The 21,611-nt window shown below is 48.8% G+C and overlaps 1 protein-coding gene across 1 annotated transcript in view; it reads right to left on the bottom strand.

The window, feature by feature from the left end:
• Positions 1-21,611, bottom strand: part of LOC307085673 (receptor-type tyrosine-protein phosphatase mu) — a 141,419-nt gene that overhangs the window by 30,136 nt on the left and 89,672 nt on the right. The window contains 8 exon segments of the mRNA XM_079750538.1: positions 224-304; positions 1,762-1,796; positions 1,798-1,882; positions 1,885-1,982; positions 12,189-12,218; positions 13,899-14,034; positions 16,643-16,717; positions 17,688-17,724. Coding sequence (XP_079606664.1) covers positions 224-304; positions 1,762-1,796; positions 1,798-1,882; positions 1,885-1,982; positions 12,189-12,218; positions 13,899-14,034; positions 16,643-16,717; positions 17,688-17,724 — 577 coding nt within the window.

Raw genomic sequence — 21,611 nt, forward strand, 5'->3', positions numbered from 1 at the left:
AAAAAACATTTGGGTAACAGGTAACATTAAGGACAAACAAGTCAATGTAGCAAAAGGTTGACATGATATTAATCGATTGAATAGTTTTCATGCATTGGAATATGGGTAAAGTACTACACTAAAGTAGATCTCACGGGCAAACTCTTCATAATTTTCATGGATTCATGGTTAGGATTACAGAGGCAATTTCATGGAGCTGTTTCCGTTGGTTATAAAGTTTTACCTGGGTAGTAAGTGTTGGGGGGAATGGAGGTAGTGAGAGTGTTGGATTTCGGCAGCGTGAAGGAGGAAGGCGAAGACCCAGCTGTGGACAGAAAAGAACACGGTTAAAAAGACATCAACGGAACAGTTCAAACCTGCTAAATAGGACTGAAGATACACTGAACCGTTCCCGAAGACAGGACAATTGATTCTCTGCCAAAGCCCCGGAAGAGGTTACAGCCAAGCTGGTGGCTGTGCAATGCCAACAGAGCAAATGTCCATGTTAAGAGTGCAGTCCTGTACGTTTATAGCCTTTAAAGCAGACGTTCTGCTTCACACTGTGAGTGTTGTGGGCTTTAGGAGGGTCAAATCAGGGACAGAAGGTGAACCGATGGTACATTCTTTTTTTCCAGGACAGTTGAGACGGTTTGTCTCGAAGATTGTGCCCCAAAGTGACAGCGAGAGACGCAGGGTTAATAATCAGCGGTGACAGACAGTTAAGGAAGGTCACTGCATCTTTGGGGCTCATTTCCCCCCCAGCCTTCTGGGCGATTTAATCTGTTGGTTGTGACTTTTGGGAATTATACCAGGTCGGGACCCTGGATGAAGGCTTAGCCGGGCTGTCCATCATCTGTGCGGTTCGTTTAAGAGCGGCGATGGAGATAATGAGTGGCTTAGCGGCGCCATAGTGACCTATGTATGTATGTATGTTTGTATTCATCTTGAAAACCTGGTTATTTTGGGGTACGACCCGCGTTAAGCCGTAGGGGAAATGGGTTTGGAAAGGAGGTGTGTAACCATAATGGACGCAGAGACCTGGGATTTCACAAGGTGCGAGGTGGGATTTCATTAAGCAGCGATTATTGATCATGGGTCACACACTGTTTCTGCCAGCCCATGCAAAACAATGTATTTACTCATCTGTAACAAAGATGGCACACTGTGAAAAAGTAATTATTTTGTTAAGGTTATTCAATAATTAAGGTTGTTGACCAGATTAGTTTTCTTATCCTTTTTCAGGCAACGAAATTAACGTGAAAAACTGGATTTGCTCAGATACAAATACTTTAAGGATATAAATAAAGCCCTTGTATTGTGGTGAGAGAGATTATGAAATTAGAGGATTCTTTATCCATCCAAACGAATGCAGATCTTTTCGTGTTGTCTGGAGTCTGAAGTGTATGTGAAGTAGTAACAGAGTTAGTCTGAGAGGGTCAAATGTGACTCCCATGTAAATGAGCGGCAGTATTATAATTCAATGGCAGTATAAAATGTTAAGAGCATTTTTAAACCCGAATCTCACGAGCCCCGCTGAAAAAAAGAAAGAAAAGAAACGCTGCAGGCTTTAAAAGTAGGAAAAGAAGAAACAGACACACATCAAAACAAAGGGATATAAATGACCAGTGTTGAAAGCCTCTCTGTAACACATTCTCTTCTAAACGGGATCTGTGAAACCCTGATGTGGTGATGAAAAAAAGCACTCTAACTTTACAAATTTTTTTTCAACTTTTACGGGGGGGGGGGGGGGGGGGGGGGGTTGGAGGCATCCCCAGCCCGTACCTCGTCCGTTGAGCGTCAGGCTGCATTCGCTGCGTTGCGTTGAGTGTGAGCGCACACTCGCTGCGGGCGGTGAGCGTGTGGTTGTTGTGTGTGTCCATGAAGGACAGTGCCTCGTCACAGTGGTTCCCTGCTCCGTGTAGCTCTTGTCCATGGAGTTGACCATCACCGTCATCTCCTGGCGCGTGCTGTTCATCGTCTCCTTGCGCTTCTTGGCCAGCTTCCTGCACGGGTTCGAGCCCCAGTGGACGCACAAGGGAGGGAGGGAGGGAGAGAGAAGGTGAGAGAGAGAGAGAGAGAGAGAGAGAGAGAGAGAGAGAGAGAGAGAGAGAGAGAGAGAGAGAGGAGAGAGAGAGAGAGAGAGAGAGAGAGAGAGAGACATGATTATTCCCTGCTCTCCTGTACTGGCACTAGGGTATAGGATGCAATGGAAAGATATTGTCGTTTAAGGGAAAATACAACAAAATAAGTAACTATAATGTCTGTGATATGCACTGCAGATAAATAGTATCTTAAAAGGATGATGAGAGCTATAAAGGCCATTAAGAAGAACTTGCTGACAAATACAGGCCACCTATGTTTCTAAAGAACGATCCATAAGTTGTTATATAATCTTTGCATAAGAATTGCACACGGAGGGAAGAAGATGACGGATAAAGGCGATTAGCGCCCCGTAAATAGCCCACAGTGTATTACGGGGGGCCCCATGGCTCTTCTGGTCACATTGTTTGATTAGAATTAAATACCATACTCTTGGGCCGGGGCTGTGTTTCCCAGAGGCGCTGGGAAAGGTGTGACACCCTAACCCAAATACATCAGCGGTATTGATGATTTAAAATTAGCCGCACTGTTCTGAGCGGGCTATGGGATGGGGAGATTCACCAGTGAACTAAAACAGTCAACCTGCTTTTATTGACCTACTTCAATTTAATGTACTGCAGCCGTGAAACATGTGCCCTTGTTAGAGTAACGCAACGGAAAAGTTTGTGGAGGGAATACGCGCACAAATGCACGTCAGCACACTTTGTGTTGGGCACGGAAATACCCACTAACCAGGACCATCACACACACACACACACACACGCACGCACACGCACAGACACACACGAGAACACCACTTTGCACTGATTTCCGTCTTCTATTGACGTGTCCTGACCCGATCCTTGTAGAAACTCAAACAAGCAAAGTAATCCTGGGTGCTTCCAGGCCATGATCAGGGATGAATCCTTAACCGAGAACCAAAAAACAAAAGAAGAAAAAACAAAAGCCAATCTGCGGGGGAGGGACTTCGCAGTGGGCAGGGCACAGCCGCGCTGGATCACTTTAGCCCCGCCGACGCTGTGGCGGGTTTTTGTTGTTCCTGCTCTTCTCGGGAGCGTCGGCCGCGGGCCTTAATGGCTGCGGCTCCCCCGTCGTGTTGTTTTCGCAAAACATCCTCCGTTTATTCAATTCCGCGGGTGCCTCGTGCCATATGGCGGCCGGTGCCCCGCGGGCCTTCAAACAACTGCAGTCGTCTTGTCTCTGAAGGCCGCGGCGTGGGGCTAATAGCGGGGAATCGCTTTCTCGCGACGGCTGAATGACAAAGTGGTGACGTCTCCCCCCCCCCCCCCCCCCCCCATTCTGTGGGAGCCGCTACCTCGTCTTTAATATGCAATTAGCGCCGAAACAAAATGGCAATCATGTCTATCTCTCTCTCTCGCGCTCTCTTTCCAACCCCCCCCCCCCCCAAAGCATCGTTTATAGTATAATCGAGAGGAGGGAGGAAGGAGGAGAGGAAGACGAGAGGCCTCGAGCAAGGGATGGCACGAGGAGGAAGATTAAGAAGAAACCGCTTATTTTTATACTTCAGCCCAAACTAGTTTTTATTCGACTATGTTTATGCGCATCTCTTGTGTGTTTCGGTTTCGAATCCGCTCGACGTTTTAAAACCGTGCCCTTCTGCTAGTTGTGTTCCTGATCCGTTGTGATGTTTCCTTTTCCATTGGACTTGGACCATGCAGGCACCGGCGCCAGCGCGCGGCAAACACATACAGGAGCAGCGGGACGGCCACGGTGCGGCGTGAGGCCGGGCTGCGTGGGCGTGACGATGAAGATTAATTGGCGTGCCATTTTACCCCTCGTTTGTTTGTACGAGGAGAGGAGGGGGGGGGGGGGGGGGAAGAACAGCGCTGGCGTGATAGATGGCTGTATTACAGCGTCTGATGCGGCGAGCCACACAGAACAAGCATGTGTACAGTAGAGTTGTTTTGCGTGTTGACGCCTGCAGGCCATTCATCATGTGCCCCAGGAGTTAGCATAGCCGCGACGGCGCACGGGGGGAACAGCAGCCAACGTCCGCGCGTTCCAATTTGCTGTCCAGGTCGCTCCGCGTCAAAACAGAGAGACAAAAAAAAAGGGAAAACCCGACGGAAAGTTGCTCTAAACGGCGCCGCCTGGTATGTCACGCTGGGAGTGCGCCTGGGACTAGAAAGAGAGAGAGGGCAACAGACGAAAGCTATGATTGTAGAAGTGAAAAAGATGGAGATGAGGCTTCAGGTAACTATATCAGGCGGGTCTCATTAGAGAGCATGCCTCCTGTTCCGCCCCAGCCTAGCTCCGATCTGAGCGAACACAACAGACCTCCTAACTGCGATAGTTGAGCGAGAACATGAAGAGGGGGTGGCGGGGAATGTCTCCGAGATTGTGGTGTGTGTGTGTGTGTGTGTGTGTGTGTGTGTGTGTGTGTGTGTGTGTGTGTGTGTGTGTGTGTGTGTGTGTGTACGACACCTCCCGCCGAACACGCCGACAAACAACAAACACAAAGACGCGCGGGCGTCTTTGTGTGGCGGGAGGCGTCGTCACCGCGGCGACAGCTTCTGAAAAGCGAAGGCGCTTCGGAAACCTCGTGCTCAGCGTGGCGGGCCTCGTTCCCGTGCAAGAGATCAGTGTACACAGGGCACCATACGACGCGGAGACAAAAGGAGGCTTCATTAGACGACTTTAATGCGCCCGACGCCGTGTTTGCGTGTTTGCTAACCGCCAGACGCCTGACTGACATCCAGCCAGGAGTCAGTGGCAGACGCTCCTTTGAAAACAAAACATAATCCGTGCGGGGAGGGGGGGGATTCAGATCTTCGAATTTTGTGACACGGTTCCGACAATCTTCTGTTCTCTCGTCGCCAAGTTCGCTTATTCACTCTGTCCCAAATGTCCATTGGTTATTGATCCGTCGACACAAAGATCAGACATCCATCGACCAATCTGTTCATTATTTGCAATTATCCATTCACTTCCTTGAACATATCTTTTCAGAAATTCAAAAAGGAACGATTTCGGTGCGTCTGTGTGAGTGAGTTTGGGCGTGCGCAGTCAAGGAGATGTATTGTCACTGATGCTGCTAATATATCTGCTAAATTGTTGATTCTGCTAATATATTTTTTAGTGTGTGTGTTTGTGTGATTGTGTGCGCGTGTGTGTAGGGTAACATAATGAAGAGCCTTGAGAGCCTAGTCATTTCTATGCCCCTCCTCAAAGAATAGATGGCATTGAGCAGGGAAGCTACGAGAGCCGTCTCTATTTGATAGACCGACAATGCCCACGTGAAAGAGGTTCACGTCTGAGGAAATAAATGAATAAATACTCTTTACTCTATACTATCTTTACACTCTAAACCACTATTCAAGTGTTTTCAAATCCAACCGTCACCAATATAATGTGCGGTTCATAGTGGCTACATGACGGGAAGTGGATATTTATTGGTTAGTAAAACCTGTATGTGGTTTAACAACACACACACTGTATATATAATCATGTTGGGGATACAAGTTTGATATATAGTAGTAGAGAAGAGTACAGAGTACAATTTGTGAGCTCCTTCCGGACATTTTCCAGACAGGTTATAGTGAAGCACAGCCGAGATGTGATCTTTCCTGATTGGTTATAGTGGGAGTCACTCCTGCCTACAAGAGCCATCTGTGTTGATATTGAATTAAAATGGCCACCTAACATGACAGCTACAAAAACACGTGTGAGTAGATTCACAAAACGCAGAATAGGGGCATAATTTAATATTGTTCTTTAGTGATGGAAGAAGGGCCACATTTAACCATCAAGTACAGTCTTTGATACGGGAAGTGTTGGATTGAACATAGCTGCTTTTTCCCATGAAAATAACGGCCTGATATTTGGTTAATTAATTATGTCATGTGGGAAGTTCAACAAGTTTGAGTTATTTCAAATATGGGAGATTCCCATTAGTTTAAGCAAACTTGCTGAGATATCAGTATCGTGAATGCCTTTTTAATATCTGGTGGCTGACAGGAAAGCTGACATCGATTCCAGGATTTTCTTTGCAAACAATCAGGTGAACAAGTCGCACTGCGTTGAGATATCTCGGTTTTATGCCTCTTCGATGGATTATGGAATTGTTCTCGTGATGACAAACGTCTATTTCATCCACTTCTCTACAGACTGAAGCCTCCACAAGTCACCCAACATTCATTCCCCATCCCTTACAACCGCTATCTAAAAACACTGCTGAATGAATGCACATCATTCCAAAACAATCATATTGTGACTAAAGCAAACTTGTCTATCCTATACTTTATACTTTATTAAAGGTGTTGTGGGTACCCTTACCGCGCTGATCAATTGAGGGTAATTTGTTTGGAATGCCAAAGCCATCCGTCAGCTATTAGTGAGTGAAATGCTCTGTTAGATCCATCTGTTTCTAGTAGACTGCATCTGCCTCTATATTGGGGAATAGACCTCTGAAGAATAAGTCCCGCCTCCGAGGCTCTCGGGTCCATGTTTAAATGTCTATGGAAAATAACATGGGGGTTTTGAATGATCGTACGTGACAAACTCTGTAGGTGGCGAATAAGTAAAAGCTACTCAGGTTTTGAACTACACACTTTTTCCATCTAGATTCCACTTGGGTTTTGGATTGTCGGGGCCGTTAAAGTAGTTAACTATTATGAAGAAGCATTATGCTAACACGGATCTGCGACGACTTAGGACGTCACGACTCTCCCAGTCAAGGTTGCATAACAGCAATGTTTCATAGTTTGTCTTGACTGAAATGGCACCAGAGCCTGCCTACGGAGGGGGTGGCACCAACACTGCTCGTCCGTTCGCGTGAAATGACAATGACGTTAGGTTGTGAATGGTTGCGAGAAAACTCCCGCCTCCTAGTATGACGTATAAAGTCTGCGCAGATCATAACCAGCTCCTAGTTAGCATTAATAATAGTTAACTACTTTAACAGCCCCGACAATCCAAAACCCAAATGGAATCTAGATGGAAAAAGTGTGTAGTTCAAAACCTGAGCAGCTTTTACTTATTCGCCACCTACCAGAGTTTGTCACGTACGATCATTCAAAACCCCCATGTTATTTTCCATAGACATTAAAACATGGAACCAAGAGCCTCGGAGGCGGGACTTATTCTTCAGAGGTCTATATAGATTGACGACCACCCCCGGCTCATGTCTGATCAATCGTGCCATCTCTTCCCTGATTGGTTCGTGGAATCCCTCTTGCCTGTCAATCACAGGTTCGGGAATGCAACACTTCTGAATGGCGGAGCGGTGGCTGTTTTGGGGTTGTTTAGTTTCAAAATCTTGCCCTGTTCTACTTTTTATCACTCTTGTACAACTCTCGAGTTTCACCTACTAGGGGTTGGAGTCCCAGATAAAGGACCAAGTTCCTTGAGGGCCAGGTTGGAGTCCCGACGTGGGTACCAGAGACATGAACTTTGAAGGGTTTGAGCCCGAGTTCTGTCTGGGTTACCCAACATTCTAGGTTAGAGTCCTAGAATCCGGGTTGGAGGCTACCAGAGAGACTGTTGATCTGATCTTAAATACATTGCACTTTCTAAAATGCTTTTTTTAACTCTCCCTTTATTTTCTATCGATTTTACTCGTTTTTTGCAGGTTTTCTTTTACTTATGTTATTTATTTTATTGTATGACAAGGTTTATATGTGGAGCACTTTGAGTCTGCCTTGTGTACGAAAAGTGCTATAAAAATAAAGTTGCCTTGCCTTGCCTTGCTACAGCAGCTTGAATCGGTGGCATCGGTACGACAGCCAAAGTGTCCCAGTGAAGGGTTTGTGTTCCTTCCTCTCGCCTCGACAGCCTGCACCTTATTAGCATGCGGCACGTGTGGGTGCAACAAATGTGCATGGCTTGTTCCAATTAATGGGATCCTTACTGCTGCCTCGCAAGGTTCAATGAAGGTGTTTGCCCGGAGCACATTGTGTTATACAAGGCAAGTTCAGTGGGCCTCACGCAACGACACATGCTGAACAGAGGCTATTAGGGGATGTGACGGTGTGTAGTGTGTAGGCTTGGATCAGGCCCGGGCAAAAACAATGGTGATGTTCAACTAGTAAAAGTACTGATACCAGCCTTTATGTGTAGTAGCAGGGATTGTAAAGGTTGGGGATTGGGACGTGAATGATACAACGAAAACTTCTGTTTAGATTAAGAGCACATGGAGTAATGATGTAAATAAAACGAACTTCAGATGAGATGTTGCTGATGCTCATCTTGTGCGAAATCTGAGTCCAGATTTCGCAACCTTCCAACGAAACAGGGAGTAAAAGTTTAGCGTTGAAGGGACAAATCGTGTGAGAGCACACTCCCAAACAGCGCACGTGAACCGCATGTGCAACTCTACATTGGTCTGCCGTGACTGACCCAGCACAGCATCCGAGATTAGCGACAGGGGCTTGACCGCTGTACTTGTTATCGACAACCCGAGAGCCTTTACTCAATCCAATCAGCTTCGCCGATAACTCCCGGGAGAGATGTAGAGATGTACACACATATATGAAGAATATCCGGGACGGCCGCGGGGTACGCAACACGCCAGGGGCAACCATCTCTAAAAAAAAACCACACGATGTTACCACTGCATCGCATGAATAATAAAACAGCTAACGAGCTAACTGCGGCCGCGTGCAGGCGTGATTGGTCAGATGGTTGAAGAATATATGGACACCCGGCGCGATATTGGGACCGCTCCGCGGTAATGAGGCATGTGATCTGATGCGTCTGGTAGAGACACAATCGCACACCGTCCACTACCTCTGCCCTCTTGATCCCCCCCGCCCCCCCCCCCCCCCCCCCCGAGTCCCCAGAGGCAGTGGACGCGGCCACCTGATTAAAGAAACGGGAGGCCGATGCATTGGATCGAACATGCAAGTGCATCTCTAATGAGCATGCTGAGCGACACTTGTATGACGTGCAACAGCGGAACGTGTGTGTGTATGTGTACGTGTGTGTGTGTATGTGTGTGTGTGCGTGTACGTGTGTGTGTGTGCGTGTGTGTGTGCTGTGGTAAGAGTCCTCTGGCAAAATACGTAAAGTGCATATTTTGGTGCACTGCCTGATGCTCCCCTGCCTTGAAAAGACTTGTTTGATGAATGCATCAGAGCATTAATGGTGTCCATCAATCATGGAGGTGTTGCGCTCCCGAGGCTGTCATCAAGGCTGCGGTAAAAGTGCAGATGAACGCCACTGCGTGGCCCCTCGGGAGAGACGGTGGGTTTTAAGGGTTCCCCATGCATAATTTATTAAAAACATATACATGTTTGCGTATTTTTTCGCATAATGTTTAGAGAGGACATTTCGTTTTGCTCTGGATACAAAAGGAAAGGGAAAACGTGATGATATCCAAACAAAATATTCACACTTTGGTGGTTGGAGTCAGACCTGACCCGAAATCTACCATCTTAAAGTGTGCTTTTGGAAACCAGGAAGCCTGTTTCTGTCAGTGGGAATGATACTACAGCCAAATGATCAGGTTTTTTTTCCACTGAATAGAAAAGGTATTTTTAGTATTATCCCTGGCTTCTAATTTGTATAATTGCCCATATGCTGAAATTCTAATATTGGCACTGATGAGAAATCAAGGGCCAAATGGTTTCGATGGGTAACGCAATCAGCGTCTGGGGATATTAACATACAAGCAACGAGGATCAAAACCACAGACTATACTCAAAGATCCCACTAAGCTCTCGTTAAGCGCGATACTCTGAATAGTCTTTGAGCGACAAACAACTGAACAAAATACACATGGAGCAGAAACACCGGCACCCTCCATTACTCTAGATATTCAAAATGTGTGGTTTCTGACTGACATTCCTAAGGCTTTTGTGTACCCTATTGGTGTACCACGACTGAAGTATGCTGGTAACACTATGCAATGAGGATTAACCATAGTAGCATCAACAGAGGGTTTAGGGTTAGTGTTTTCATCCCATTACATTACATCATAGGTAAATGATAACTAGACCATTAGGTAACTGTTAATTAAATAATGTTTGATTAATGTACCCTTATTGAAAATGGTTTACCAGTCATTTTTAACACCACAGAACCTGCAAAGACTCGAGCACAGCCAGCATCATTCATATTGTTATACATAGTATTGTACCGAAAATCCGAACACGGATCCAAACAATGTCATTGTCAACCGGGGACGCATCAAGTTGTAGATCAATGCATAGTGACAGCCGAGGCAGCATTGAAATGACAAGAGCAACAAGAGACCAACATTTCTGGCATAGCAGTTGGTTTCATCTACCATCTACCGGTAAAATACTGGTGGAATTGCTATGATAAATGAAACAAAGGCGAGACAGAAGAGGAGCAGTCAGAAAAGATCTTTAAGACTTGGTTCACCGCTAAAAATACAAGACATTGAGCCCACCTCCTACGAGGAGCTATGCAACAACGCAACAGTCCTCGGTACCATATAACCCGCTTCTGACCGAGACCTGCCCATACACAACCACACACACACACACACACACAGCTCTACACACACACATATGCCCCCCACACACACACACACACCAACCCCCACCCACACATACACACACACACACACAGCTCTACACTCACATATGCCTCCCCCCCCCCCACACACACACACACACGCACACACATCCACACACACACCCACACACACACTCTGCACTCATTAGGGCCTTGTATTTCGGGAAGGCTGAGCTCCACGATGATGAGTGACATTCGGCGTGTTCAAGCCTCCGACTCGTCTTCTCCAGGTGTATCCCCGAAACGTTCCCCTTTGAAGCCAGAGCTGCATTGTGTACCCCCACCAGCAGCCACCCCGCCTCACCCCTCCCCTTGATCGCAGACGTCTCACAACAGATTAGCCGTCATCCGTCACAAACAACCGTTGCCGGGAGGAGAGAACACAAGCCACGGGCGGGGGGGGGGAAGAAGGCATCGCCGCCGTAAGAATAAGCTCCTTTCACCGCAGTCAGCGGAATTGGGCGAGCGAGAATGCTCCCGCTATTGTTTTATTTACACATGAATCCGAACAGAGCGGCGGCGAGCTCGGTGGCAAATGACATGCAGCTATTTACGCAAACAACGAAAGAAACAGAAAACGGCGCGTGTTCGAAGGGCACGACTCCGTCATCCCCCGGTGCACGGGGTGACATTTATGGGCGTTTAACGTGCGGCAAGATGCAACGTGCATGAGGGGAAGACACGGGTTGAAGACGGAGCGACAGAGCTCTGAGGGCTGGATGGATGAATGGGTGCCATCATGGAAAACCACATGCGTTCAAAGAGGGATGGTTATGGCGGGAGTTTATCTTATGAACGGTGCTTATATTAGGAAGAGGATTAGGACGGTATGTGTGGTGGAAAGTATATGTGTAGTTGAGGGTATTTGTTCGATTGAAGGTATGTGATTGATTATGAGTATTCCTTTGATCTAAGGTATGTGATTGATTATTGGTATTTGTTTGATTGAGGGTTTAGATTGATTGGCGGTTTCTGTTTCAGTTGGGGCATTTGCGATGCTCGTCCGCTCACTCATTGACTTCTACGGGAGCGCCAAGGCATCGCTGGCACGGCAGTTCGGGAGAAGAAAAATCGATCTCTGTCAAGTTCGACAGTGGTGAAGTCATCAGACGCGATATGAAAAATTGAACATCAGCACCATTGTACAGGCTGCAATATTGATCCTCTTTCCTTTAAAAGAAAAAATGCTTTTTATTCTCTCTCGGCCGCCGAGCTATCGTTCAGTTGTACACTGAGCAAAATACAAAATACAAAGAGCGCGGCTCTGCGTCGGCCGCCATTGGCGTCCAGATCCGTAGAGACGGAATCCGCGCAGCGGTCCAACGCATGCCTGGGGTTGTCCCTCACAGACCGGGCCAGGTGGAACGGCCGAGCGGAGCCCGCGGCGCGAGAGCCAACTGGCTCCGTCTCTCCCCCGCGGCCCCTTTACAAAGAACAGCTCTGCACTAGCGGCCGGGCAAGAAGAGCAATGGTATGAACAAAAAAAATAACAAAAAGAAAAGAGAGAGATGTAAAAAAAAACGAAAAAAAAAGCCAAACTATAGAAAGGCAATTGGTGTGTGGGTGAGTAAAGCATGGCACTGACATCACACAGAGCGGTTACTTACAGGTAGTAAGTGTAGGACTGATAGGTTCTTCTGCCCGTGTGGGGTGGAGGTAGGTGGAGGGGTCGGGGGAGTCGGAGGGGAGGTGGCGTTGGAGGGGGGGATGGAATGGAAAGGAAAGAAAAAAGTAAAAAATATATTAATGTTTTGGAAAAAACGAGTCGAAATGAACAAAATCAGATCAGATGGTGGCATACGTGGTGATTTACACTCAGTGATCGTGAGGGCTACGGCGGACGACACTAGGGGGCCGGGGACGGTGGCCAGGGACGGTGGGCGGGGACGGTGGGGACGCCTCGTGCCCAGGGAGGCCAAGGGGGACGAGGAAAGGTCGGGGCCTAGCGCACTCTGTTTGGGGCCCACCTGCTACTGAACCCTATGGGTGTGTGCTCGGAATACACAGGGGAGCCGTCCCCTGCAATCAGTCTGGCGTTTAACCCAGCGCGTACGAACACACTACTTCACACACATATCACGTTTTGCATAGCTGACCCCAAAGGTTGACACAAAATGAGTGGTTTGAATGCATAAACACATTTCCTATTCCCCCCCCGGCCGGTGACGGTGAATTACCCTAAATACATCCGGCGACATCATCTCCCTCTCTCTTTTGATTAAGGCAAATTGAAAACAATTGTATTACTTTATATACACTGTGTCCCTGTGCGTTGATTGCGCCGCTCGCACGCCTACGGTTGGTGTGCGACGAGGAGAGAGACGGCCGCGGAGAATGGAAACTATTACATTAACTGTCGGAAAAATAGAGACAGAGTGTAGCCGCGACATTACCCCGCGGCTACGCCTTCCCACTCTCCACCTCCCGTCTCCCGTCCCCACCCCTCGCGGCTAGCGGCTGACCTTAACGCCGCGCTACGAGCCAGCCGCGCCTCGGCGTCCGCGCCGGGGAACGGGTACAACTCGTAAAAAGTTTGGCTGCGGACCTGTCGTGAAGGTATTTTCTCCATCTCCCCGCACTCTCTCTCTCTCCTCTCTCTCTCCTCTCTCTCCCCCCCCCTCCCTCTCTCTCTCTCCTCTCTCTCTCCTCTCTCTCCCCCCCCCACCCCCATCCAGATAGCACCGGCTGAGGCTAAGTCCGTGACCAGCGAGATAATCTCCAGCCTAACGCTGCCCAGGCCCACATTGTGTTATTTCAAGCCTGGTGCACAAAGACTTTGTAGGGCTTGAAGACGGTGTTGATATTTGCTGAGGTTTAGCCCCCCCCCCCCTCCCCCCCTCCCTGATTGCCGGAGGGATGCACTGAGGACCTCTGGTCACCGCTGGGGGGAGGGATGGGGGGGGGGGTCGAGGGTTAATGCGAAGGCAGCCTCCGGGCTACGCGGACATCCCCATCCTTGCCGCTGAGGCTTTCCATCCCACTTCCTTATCTGGTACACCTCTACCCCCAGAGCCCCCCTATGGACTCAAAGTTTGCTACTTCTACCTCCTAGTTGGATCGCTGCGGAGTCTGAGGCGTTTTGTTTGAATCTTTCATGGCACACTGCATCTCACGGCTGTAGACATCACTAATAGAGCGCAGCAACATGATCAAATTAATGATTTACTGCGACACTGATAAGACTGTTGTTCACAGACGGGGGGTGGGGGGGGGGGGGCGGATATAGATCACAAATAAATAAATCAACAACAACAACAACAACAACAACAACATCGAGGACGACTACTACCATGACCTCTTATTCTGCGGTGTCGTACCTTTTCTTCATAAGGAGCACCACCCCGAGGAAGATGATGACGAAGAGCAGGATGCCGGCGATGACCCCGGCGATCTTCACCGTGTGATCCGTCTGCTTCTCCGGCTCCACCGCGTCGGGCTTGTGGGTCGCCGCGCCTGTAGCAACCCCCGCATACGGATTAATATAACCAAAGCAGAGATTCATTAAAAAGACAAACAAAAACCGGTGGACACAACATCAATTAATCATAATACCATCATGACTGGGTTGTGCTACCAAAGTTCAGTTCATTACTATCTGCAGTGGGGGTTTTTTTTGTTGTTTTTTTGCACGCGTACGGCTATTAATCACAATGCGGGCGGAACGCGACACCCCAGGCTGGGGCTGATATTTCCCCGATATTGACTTATTGGCCGTTCATCTGTTCGGGCGGTTCATCCAGTTATCTGTGTTTTTCCGTCCCCTAACATATCAATACCGAGCCGAGCGTTGCGGCGCAATTAGGCTGTTTATTCTCAGAGTAAGTGACTCCTTTGTTGTCGCTGCTCACAACCCATCCATCGCCCCCCCCCCCCACCCCACTTCCCTCTTCTCCTCTCCTCTTTCCTTTCCCCTCTCTCTCCTCTCTCCTCACCTCTCTCTCCCTCTTCTCTCTCTCTCCCCTCCTCTCCTCTCTTCTCTTTCTCCTCTCTCTCCTTGATCCTCTGCCCTCCCCTCCTCCCGCTCCCTCCCCGTCTCTCTCCCTCTTCTCTCTCTCTCTCCCCTCCTCTCTTCTCTTTCTCCTCTCTCTCCTTGCTCCTCTGCCCTCCCCTCCTCTCCCGCTCCCCGTCTCTATCTCTCTCTCTCTCTCTCTCTCTCTCCCCATCCTTAAGTGGCCGGTGGTGTAGAGAAGGCTGCCCTGCCACAGGAGAGATAAGTGCGTGGTGTATTTACCCTTGGTTAATCATGTTTGGGTCAAACGGTGGCTGGGCTCGCACGGAAATATGTGGAGCGTAACGGCAGGGGGAGGCGGGGGAGAGGCAGATAATACCCACGGAGATAAAATACATAAACAGATAAATAAATGGAGGAATAAATACATAAATAAAGAAAGATGGAACGCATTGAATGGCGACTCGGGATGGAAGGGGATAACCTGGAAACAGAGAGGGGAGGAGAGAGAGAGAGCGAGAGAGAGAGAGAGATGAAAAGGAGATAGAGAGCGAGGCGGAGCGGAGGAGATAGGGCGAGAGAGGCAGAGCGACGTGGAGGGAGGGTGGGAAACGGAGAGAGTGTGAGGGGTAGCGAGAGAGAGATAAACAGAGAGAACACGGGAGAGAGGGGAGAGAGAGATAACAGATAGAGTAGGAAAGAGGGAGAGAGAGGAAGAGGACAGGAGACTAACAGAGAATAAGAGAGAGAGAGAGCGTAAACGAGAGCGAAAGCAAAAGGGAGAGAGAGAGAGAGAGAGAGAGAGAATGAGCAAGGGAGGGATGGCGGGGGGGTGAAAGCAGTTTGTTGTAATCGCGCGGCGCTCCCCAGGAGTGTAATAAGAGGCCCATCTAAAAGCAGCAGAGAGAGTGTTGTGGGGATCCGAACCGTCCACCTGAACAACACCATTACTTCCCCTCACCGGGGGGGGGGGGGGGGGCTGATAGATTTAGAATGACAAATTCTAATGTTGGACAAATCTGTCAGACTCAGGAGGGGGGAGAGGGGGGATCCCCCCCCCCCCCCCCAACACACACAGAGACAGAGAGAGAGAGACAGAGAGACAGAGAGAGAGAGACAGAGAGACAGAGAGAGAGAGACAGAGAGACAGAGAGAGAGAGAGAGAGAGAGAGACTGCATCCTTCCAGCTTCCCGATGGGTGACATATTGTTTCTGCAGCGGGGCACTGCTGTCAAAGCCCAGGTGTCCATTGAGATTTAAGTGCTTTAGGGCTTAGCGATAGCGACGCCCGCCGTTTATATACACCGCACACGCACACACACACACACACACACACACACACACACACACCGCTGTGGAGAGGACTGGCACAGGCCTTCTGTCCCCACACAGACAGTGACTATTGTTAAAAGGCACAGAGTTGTCTGTGTCTCCCCCCACCCCCACCTTGTTGTTTCTCCCATTCACACACTGACAACCCAAAGCCTCTACACTGTTTTAATCATCAGGGTTATCTGAGGAGAGACGCAAGCCGCCGACGAGCGGGTCATACCTCCGTGCGCGCGACGGCCACTTAAAAACAATTCTTTTTTGGTGTTAATGCTTGTCATAACTGCAGAAACAGACGCGTAATCTTCCCTTAAAAATAATGAGAAATATTCATGAAAGGGGATTAACGCCTCTGCAGCCCCTCCCCCGTTACACACACACACACACACACACACACACTCATATATACACACACACACACACACACCTCACACAGGGTCTTTCATGTTCCAGCAAGGCTGGGAAGAGGCAGCGATCGGCCAGGGATAAATTAAACGCAGTTCATTTATTAAATAACACTCATTCTACTTAATGGCCGACACAAAACAAACAACAACCGCACACAATCCAAAGCCACTGCCCCACAAAAAGAAACAACCCCCCCACACCCCCACACACACCTCATGCAGCAGCCCCAGACCCCGATTCCCCTTTCCCATGGCTGAACCACATCCCCCCCCCCCACATGGAAGTCCTGAACCTGGCCCAGGGAAGGCCCGGGCTGGGCTTGTGAGAGCTGGTGGCGTCCGGAGAGCCACCATGAGGCAGAGGGGTGTGTCTGACCTGTGAGCTGGTTGTCACCGGCGGCCGGCACGATGCGGACGTAGGGCGTGGTGAGCTGTGTCACCAGAATGGCGGCTGGGTGGAGGGAGTCAGTGGTTCCCGTCAGAAGGCATGCACGGAGAGGAGTGGTGGGGGGGGGAGAAAAAGGATAGAGAGAGAGAGAGAGAGAGAGAGAGAGAGAGAGAGGGAAGACCACACTGAAGCTCACAACAAGCCAAACAAGCAGATCCAAATCCCCATGCAACAGTGAAGCAGAGCAACGGGCCAATCATGACGGGAGCCTTATCAAGTCATTATTTCTCATAGGCCCCGGCTATACGTATGGAGATGTACACTTTGCTGTCCGAAACCGCACAGAAAGACCCAATTTCGAGATCTTTAATTAAATCTTGAAATGCAAAGCACAAGAAAAACAATCTATAGTTCATCATGGTAAAGGATTTCACACCCCTGTGAGCAATTGCCTGAATCTGAAGGTGCGTGCCATTTTTTGAACAGGGAATGAAAGGTTCTTCCAACCGAGCGGAAACAGAGATCTGCGTGAAGTAAACTCATGGTGTGTCCGCGCGGTGTGGCGGCACGTCGTGACTGATTGACATGGCGGACGTGTGAGGAAAGTCCTCCCGAGGCCTACCACCACATTTGTGAGTGTGCCTCCCTGAGTCGTGATCCCTGGGGGACATGGGTCGGACGGACACATCAGACACGTGTCGACGTCCCAACGAGTGTATTTTGGACTTGACTTGATAAGTTATTTGTATCCCTGTGAGAAATCCCACTCTCACACGTTGCACTCCTTAAAATCAACACTACATCCTTGTACGTTCTGTTTGGCCAACCCCGCTGTTTGGATTAAAGCATGCGTCCGTTGATTGTGTTAATTGTGTTAGCGGTCACGCCACACTGGGGCAGGGGGATTCTAGGGAGAGGTGGAGAGCAGGATGAACGCCTGCAGGAAGGTACAGCTGCATTGATCTAACGACAGCGCTGGGGATCAGGTTATCGTTGGCCCGCGGCCGCTGGAGCGTACAGAGTCTGGTCTTACCTTTGGTGGCGACTCGGACACAGTCGATTTTGGTTTCCTGCAGGAACGGAGAAATAAAGGGGGGGACAAGGGCAACACCGGAGTTGGGGAGGTTAATAGTGGAATTAGAGGTAAGCAGACACACACATATACCGGTACACACACACATACACACAGAGTTAAAGAACAAAAACAGTAACAGAACAAAGCACACCACACACGGAGTAGTGCGACAAGAAAATTTCCCAACCCCTCACTCACACACACACACACACACACACACACACACACACACACACACACACAGCAATCATAACACAGGGTTCCAGTACTTGTGCATAAACATTGTGGCACTGAATAGTGAGGGCTGGAAAAGAGATCCATAACAGATCCTTTGTCTTGAAGCTTTTTCTCCCAGAACAACCTTGCTGCTAGTCGAAGGCTCCAAAGCATTCTGTCAGAACTATAAAACTTTGTACGATCACCAGGTGCCTCTTGCTGTTTGGGAGTATTACACACATCGATAGGCCACCTCCTCTTAAAGTGTTTCACATTTTAGTTCTGTTTCTATATTTCCTTCTATCTACTATCAATGTATCTATATATTCATGCATCTACTCAACATATCGAAACATTTGCAGTCGAAACATAGCACAAAAATACAAAGAGGCATTTAAGGTTAGCGGAGGTATAAACAGAACCGTTTGTACCTTATCTTAATCTACACCTAAGGACTACCACTTGAAACCTTAAGCCATGTGGTATAAGCATAAGCGTTTCATGATGCAAGATACATGGCGATCTTTGTTATCGCTGAATACATCTTGTGGGAAGACAAGTGTGTTTCTGCTATTCCGCTGTGCTTGGCCTTTGCACACACACACACACACAAGTGGCAGCAAGGACATACCAACGTTCGGAGAGATGTATAGGAAATCTCCATAAGACTTGATTTTCTCACGACGCCAAGGCACAGTATGCGCTCAGTTATTATCTATGGTAACCATTTCACTGTTTGCGCCGGGCTTATCGGCCTTGGCTGGGGAGCCGAGCCAGCCTGGGCTGAATCGCAGCTGTACCACGAGCTACCTCCTGAGGTGGCCGTTGGGAGCGGCGGTGGCATCCCTATCTGCAGCAGTGCCCTGAAGGACGTTTCCCTGCTTTAATGCTGGAGTGGGCCCGCTGTTTGGAGCTCTCGGCCTCGAGACCACTTCTCTTTGGAACTATTCTTACCGTTAACGCCAATTAACTCTTTATGTTTATTCCGAGTGACGTTGTCAACACAGTTCAAGGTAGTTCCACCACAGAAGGCATTATCAAGATGAGATGGAGAAAGAGACGGATTTCAATTTAGAAATTGTTAAACCGTGTATGAGTCACGAGTGTCTTCCTGAAACGATTGTCTTTGTTCTCAGAGTGAATGATTTTTTTTTTCGCCGGTTATATTAGGAAATACGTTACCTCTTGACCTGTGGACCTTTCATTATCAATGGGATTTGAGGCGCATGCATCACAGGTTCATGTGATTCTGCCAAGGCTTGTGGAAAGGTATTTTATTTTTTAAATGGGAAACATAATTGGATTTCCCCCCAGGGTTTTAATTGAATGGAAACCTACGAGAAAAGATACTCAATATGAATATTTTTTCTTTGTGCCTCTTTGTTTAAACATTAATTTAATTTAAAAGCAAAAAGCTAGGCTAGGCTACATCCGCAGCCCTCCAACTGAAGCCTAAGTTACACTCCAGCGACAGTGAGGGCTTAATGAACAAAACAGGGTGCATTTGACCACAGCCAGCTCCAAATGGTGAATAATAAAACCCTGAATAAACTCTCTTTCAAGGCTGTGGAGTCTTTGTACCGCCGCTACAAAAGACTGAATGCTCCTTTGTTCGGCTTGTTCCCGGGAAGAGCATTATCAGCCAAATCGCACCGCTGCAATTCAACCTGAAAAGTTTCAGAGCATCTGTCTCTCTTTCTCCCTCTCCCCCCCCCCCCTCCCCTCTCCCTCTCCCCCTGTCTCTCGTCCCTGAAGAGTAAACTTCTTTAATTGTATTCAGCAGCTCTCGGCTCACGTGTCGGCTGCACCGCCCAGGTCTCCAGGACGTGCCACTGCTGCAGAAGGACTCGTGCTTTGCGGTTGATTCTCATTCAGGACCATCACCGGGCCCCGGCTCGCCGCTGAGCTCCCTCTAGCCTCGACACGGGGGGGGGGGGGCGGGGGGGAGAGTGCCACTCGATGACAGAAGCTGTGACCCCCCCCAACGATCGGGAAAGCGCTCTCGTCCCTTCCCTGCTCGCTCGCCGGTTTGTTGTTGTTGTTGTGGTTGTTTGCTGTTGTTGCTATCGTTGCATCGCTTCCAATATTGGCTGGCTGTGGGGTCGGGTGACCCCGGTGTCTTATGTGCGGTTGATCAAAGCGGTGTCTGGAATGTGTGGCGGGCTCCCCCATTGGAGGAGACGGGCGGAGTGAGGGGGCTGCATAATGGCGGGGGGGGGGGGGGGGGGGGGGGGGGGGATGTGTCACAGTGCAGGAGGCTGCTCTCTGCGCCCCGGCACAGGCTCACCTTATTAGAGTGCAGACAGTAACGCCACGGCACTGCCCACGTCTAAAAGAGGCCCCATGCACATGCATGGGTGTGTTTGCGTGCGCGCGTGCGTGCGTGCGTGCGTTTTTGTATATGTGCGTGTGTATTTACGACTAACACCCTGTAATCCGTAGTCTGGGGCTCTGACCCAATATCACTGTGTGTCCTTGCACTTTTAAAGCCCAATATGCTGTTCCCTGATGTGCAGAACAAAGTGTGACGAACCTGGAGGTTCACAAAGTGTGAATCTCTCTCTGACAAGACAGAGACAGGAGAGAGACGGGGACGGGGACGGGGACAGACAAAGAGACAGGGAGAAACACAGAGAGCTACAGAGACTCAGAGAGAGACAGAAACAGACCACAGAGATACAGAGACACAGAGAAAGAGACGGAAACAGAGACACACAGAGAGACAGGAAGAAACACAGAGCTACAGAGTCTCTGAGAGAGAGACAGAAGCAGAGACACAGAGAGATACAGAGAGAGAGACAGAGAACACAGAGAGAGAGACAGAGAACACAGAGAGAGAGACAGAGAACACAGAGAGAGAGAGACAGAACACAGAGAGAGAGACAGAGAACACAGAGAGAGAGAGATACAGAGACAGAGACAGATAACAGAGAGAGAGAGACAGAACACAGAACACAGAGAGATAGACAGAGAACACAGAGAGAGAGACAGGACACAGAACACAGAGAGAGAGACAGAGAACACAGAACACAGAGAGAGACAGAGAACACAGAGAGAGAGACAGAGAACACAGAGAGAGAGAGACAGAACACAGAACACGGAGAGAGAGACAGAGAACACAGAGAGAGAGACAGAGAACACAGAACACAGAGAGAGACAGAGAACACAGAGAGAGAGAGACAGAACACAGAGAGAGACAGAGAACACAGAGAGAGAGAGAGACAGAACACAGAGAGAGAGACAGAGAACACAGAGAGAGAGAGAGAGAGAGAGACAGAGACAGAGACAGATAACAGAGAGAGAGAGACAGAGAACACAGAGAGAGAGACAGAACACAGAACACAGAGAGATAGACAGAGAACACAGAGAGAGAGACAGGACACAGAACACAGAGAGAGAGACACAGAGAACACAGAACACAGAGAGAGACAGAGAACACAGAGAGAGAGACAGAGAACACAGAGAGAGAGAGACAGAACACAGAACACAGAGAGAGAGAGACAGATATACATATGTACATATGTATATCTGTATGTTATGTTATATTGTTACAGGTTGATATATGTACATATTGTTCTGACGTTCCATATTGTTATTATCGTAATATTTGTAATACTGTAATGCTTTGGCAACACTGTTTGGACTACCAATAGTCATGCCAATAAA

This window comes from Pollachius pollachius (assembly GCF_949987615.1).
Source record: "Pollachius pollachius genome assembly, chromosome: 14".
NCBI classification, from domain to species: domain Eukaryota; kingdom Metazoa; phylum Chordata; class Actinopteri; order Gadiformes; family Gadidae; genus Pollachius; species Pollachius pollachius.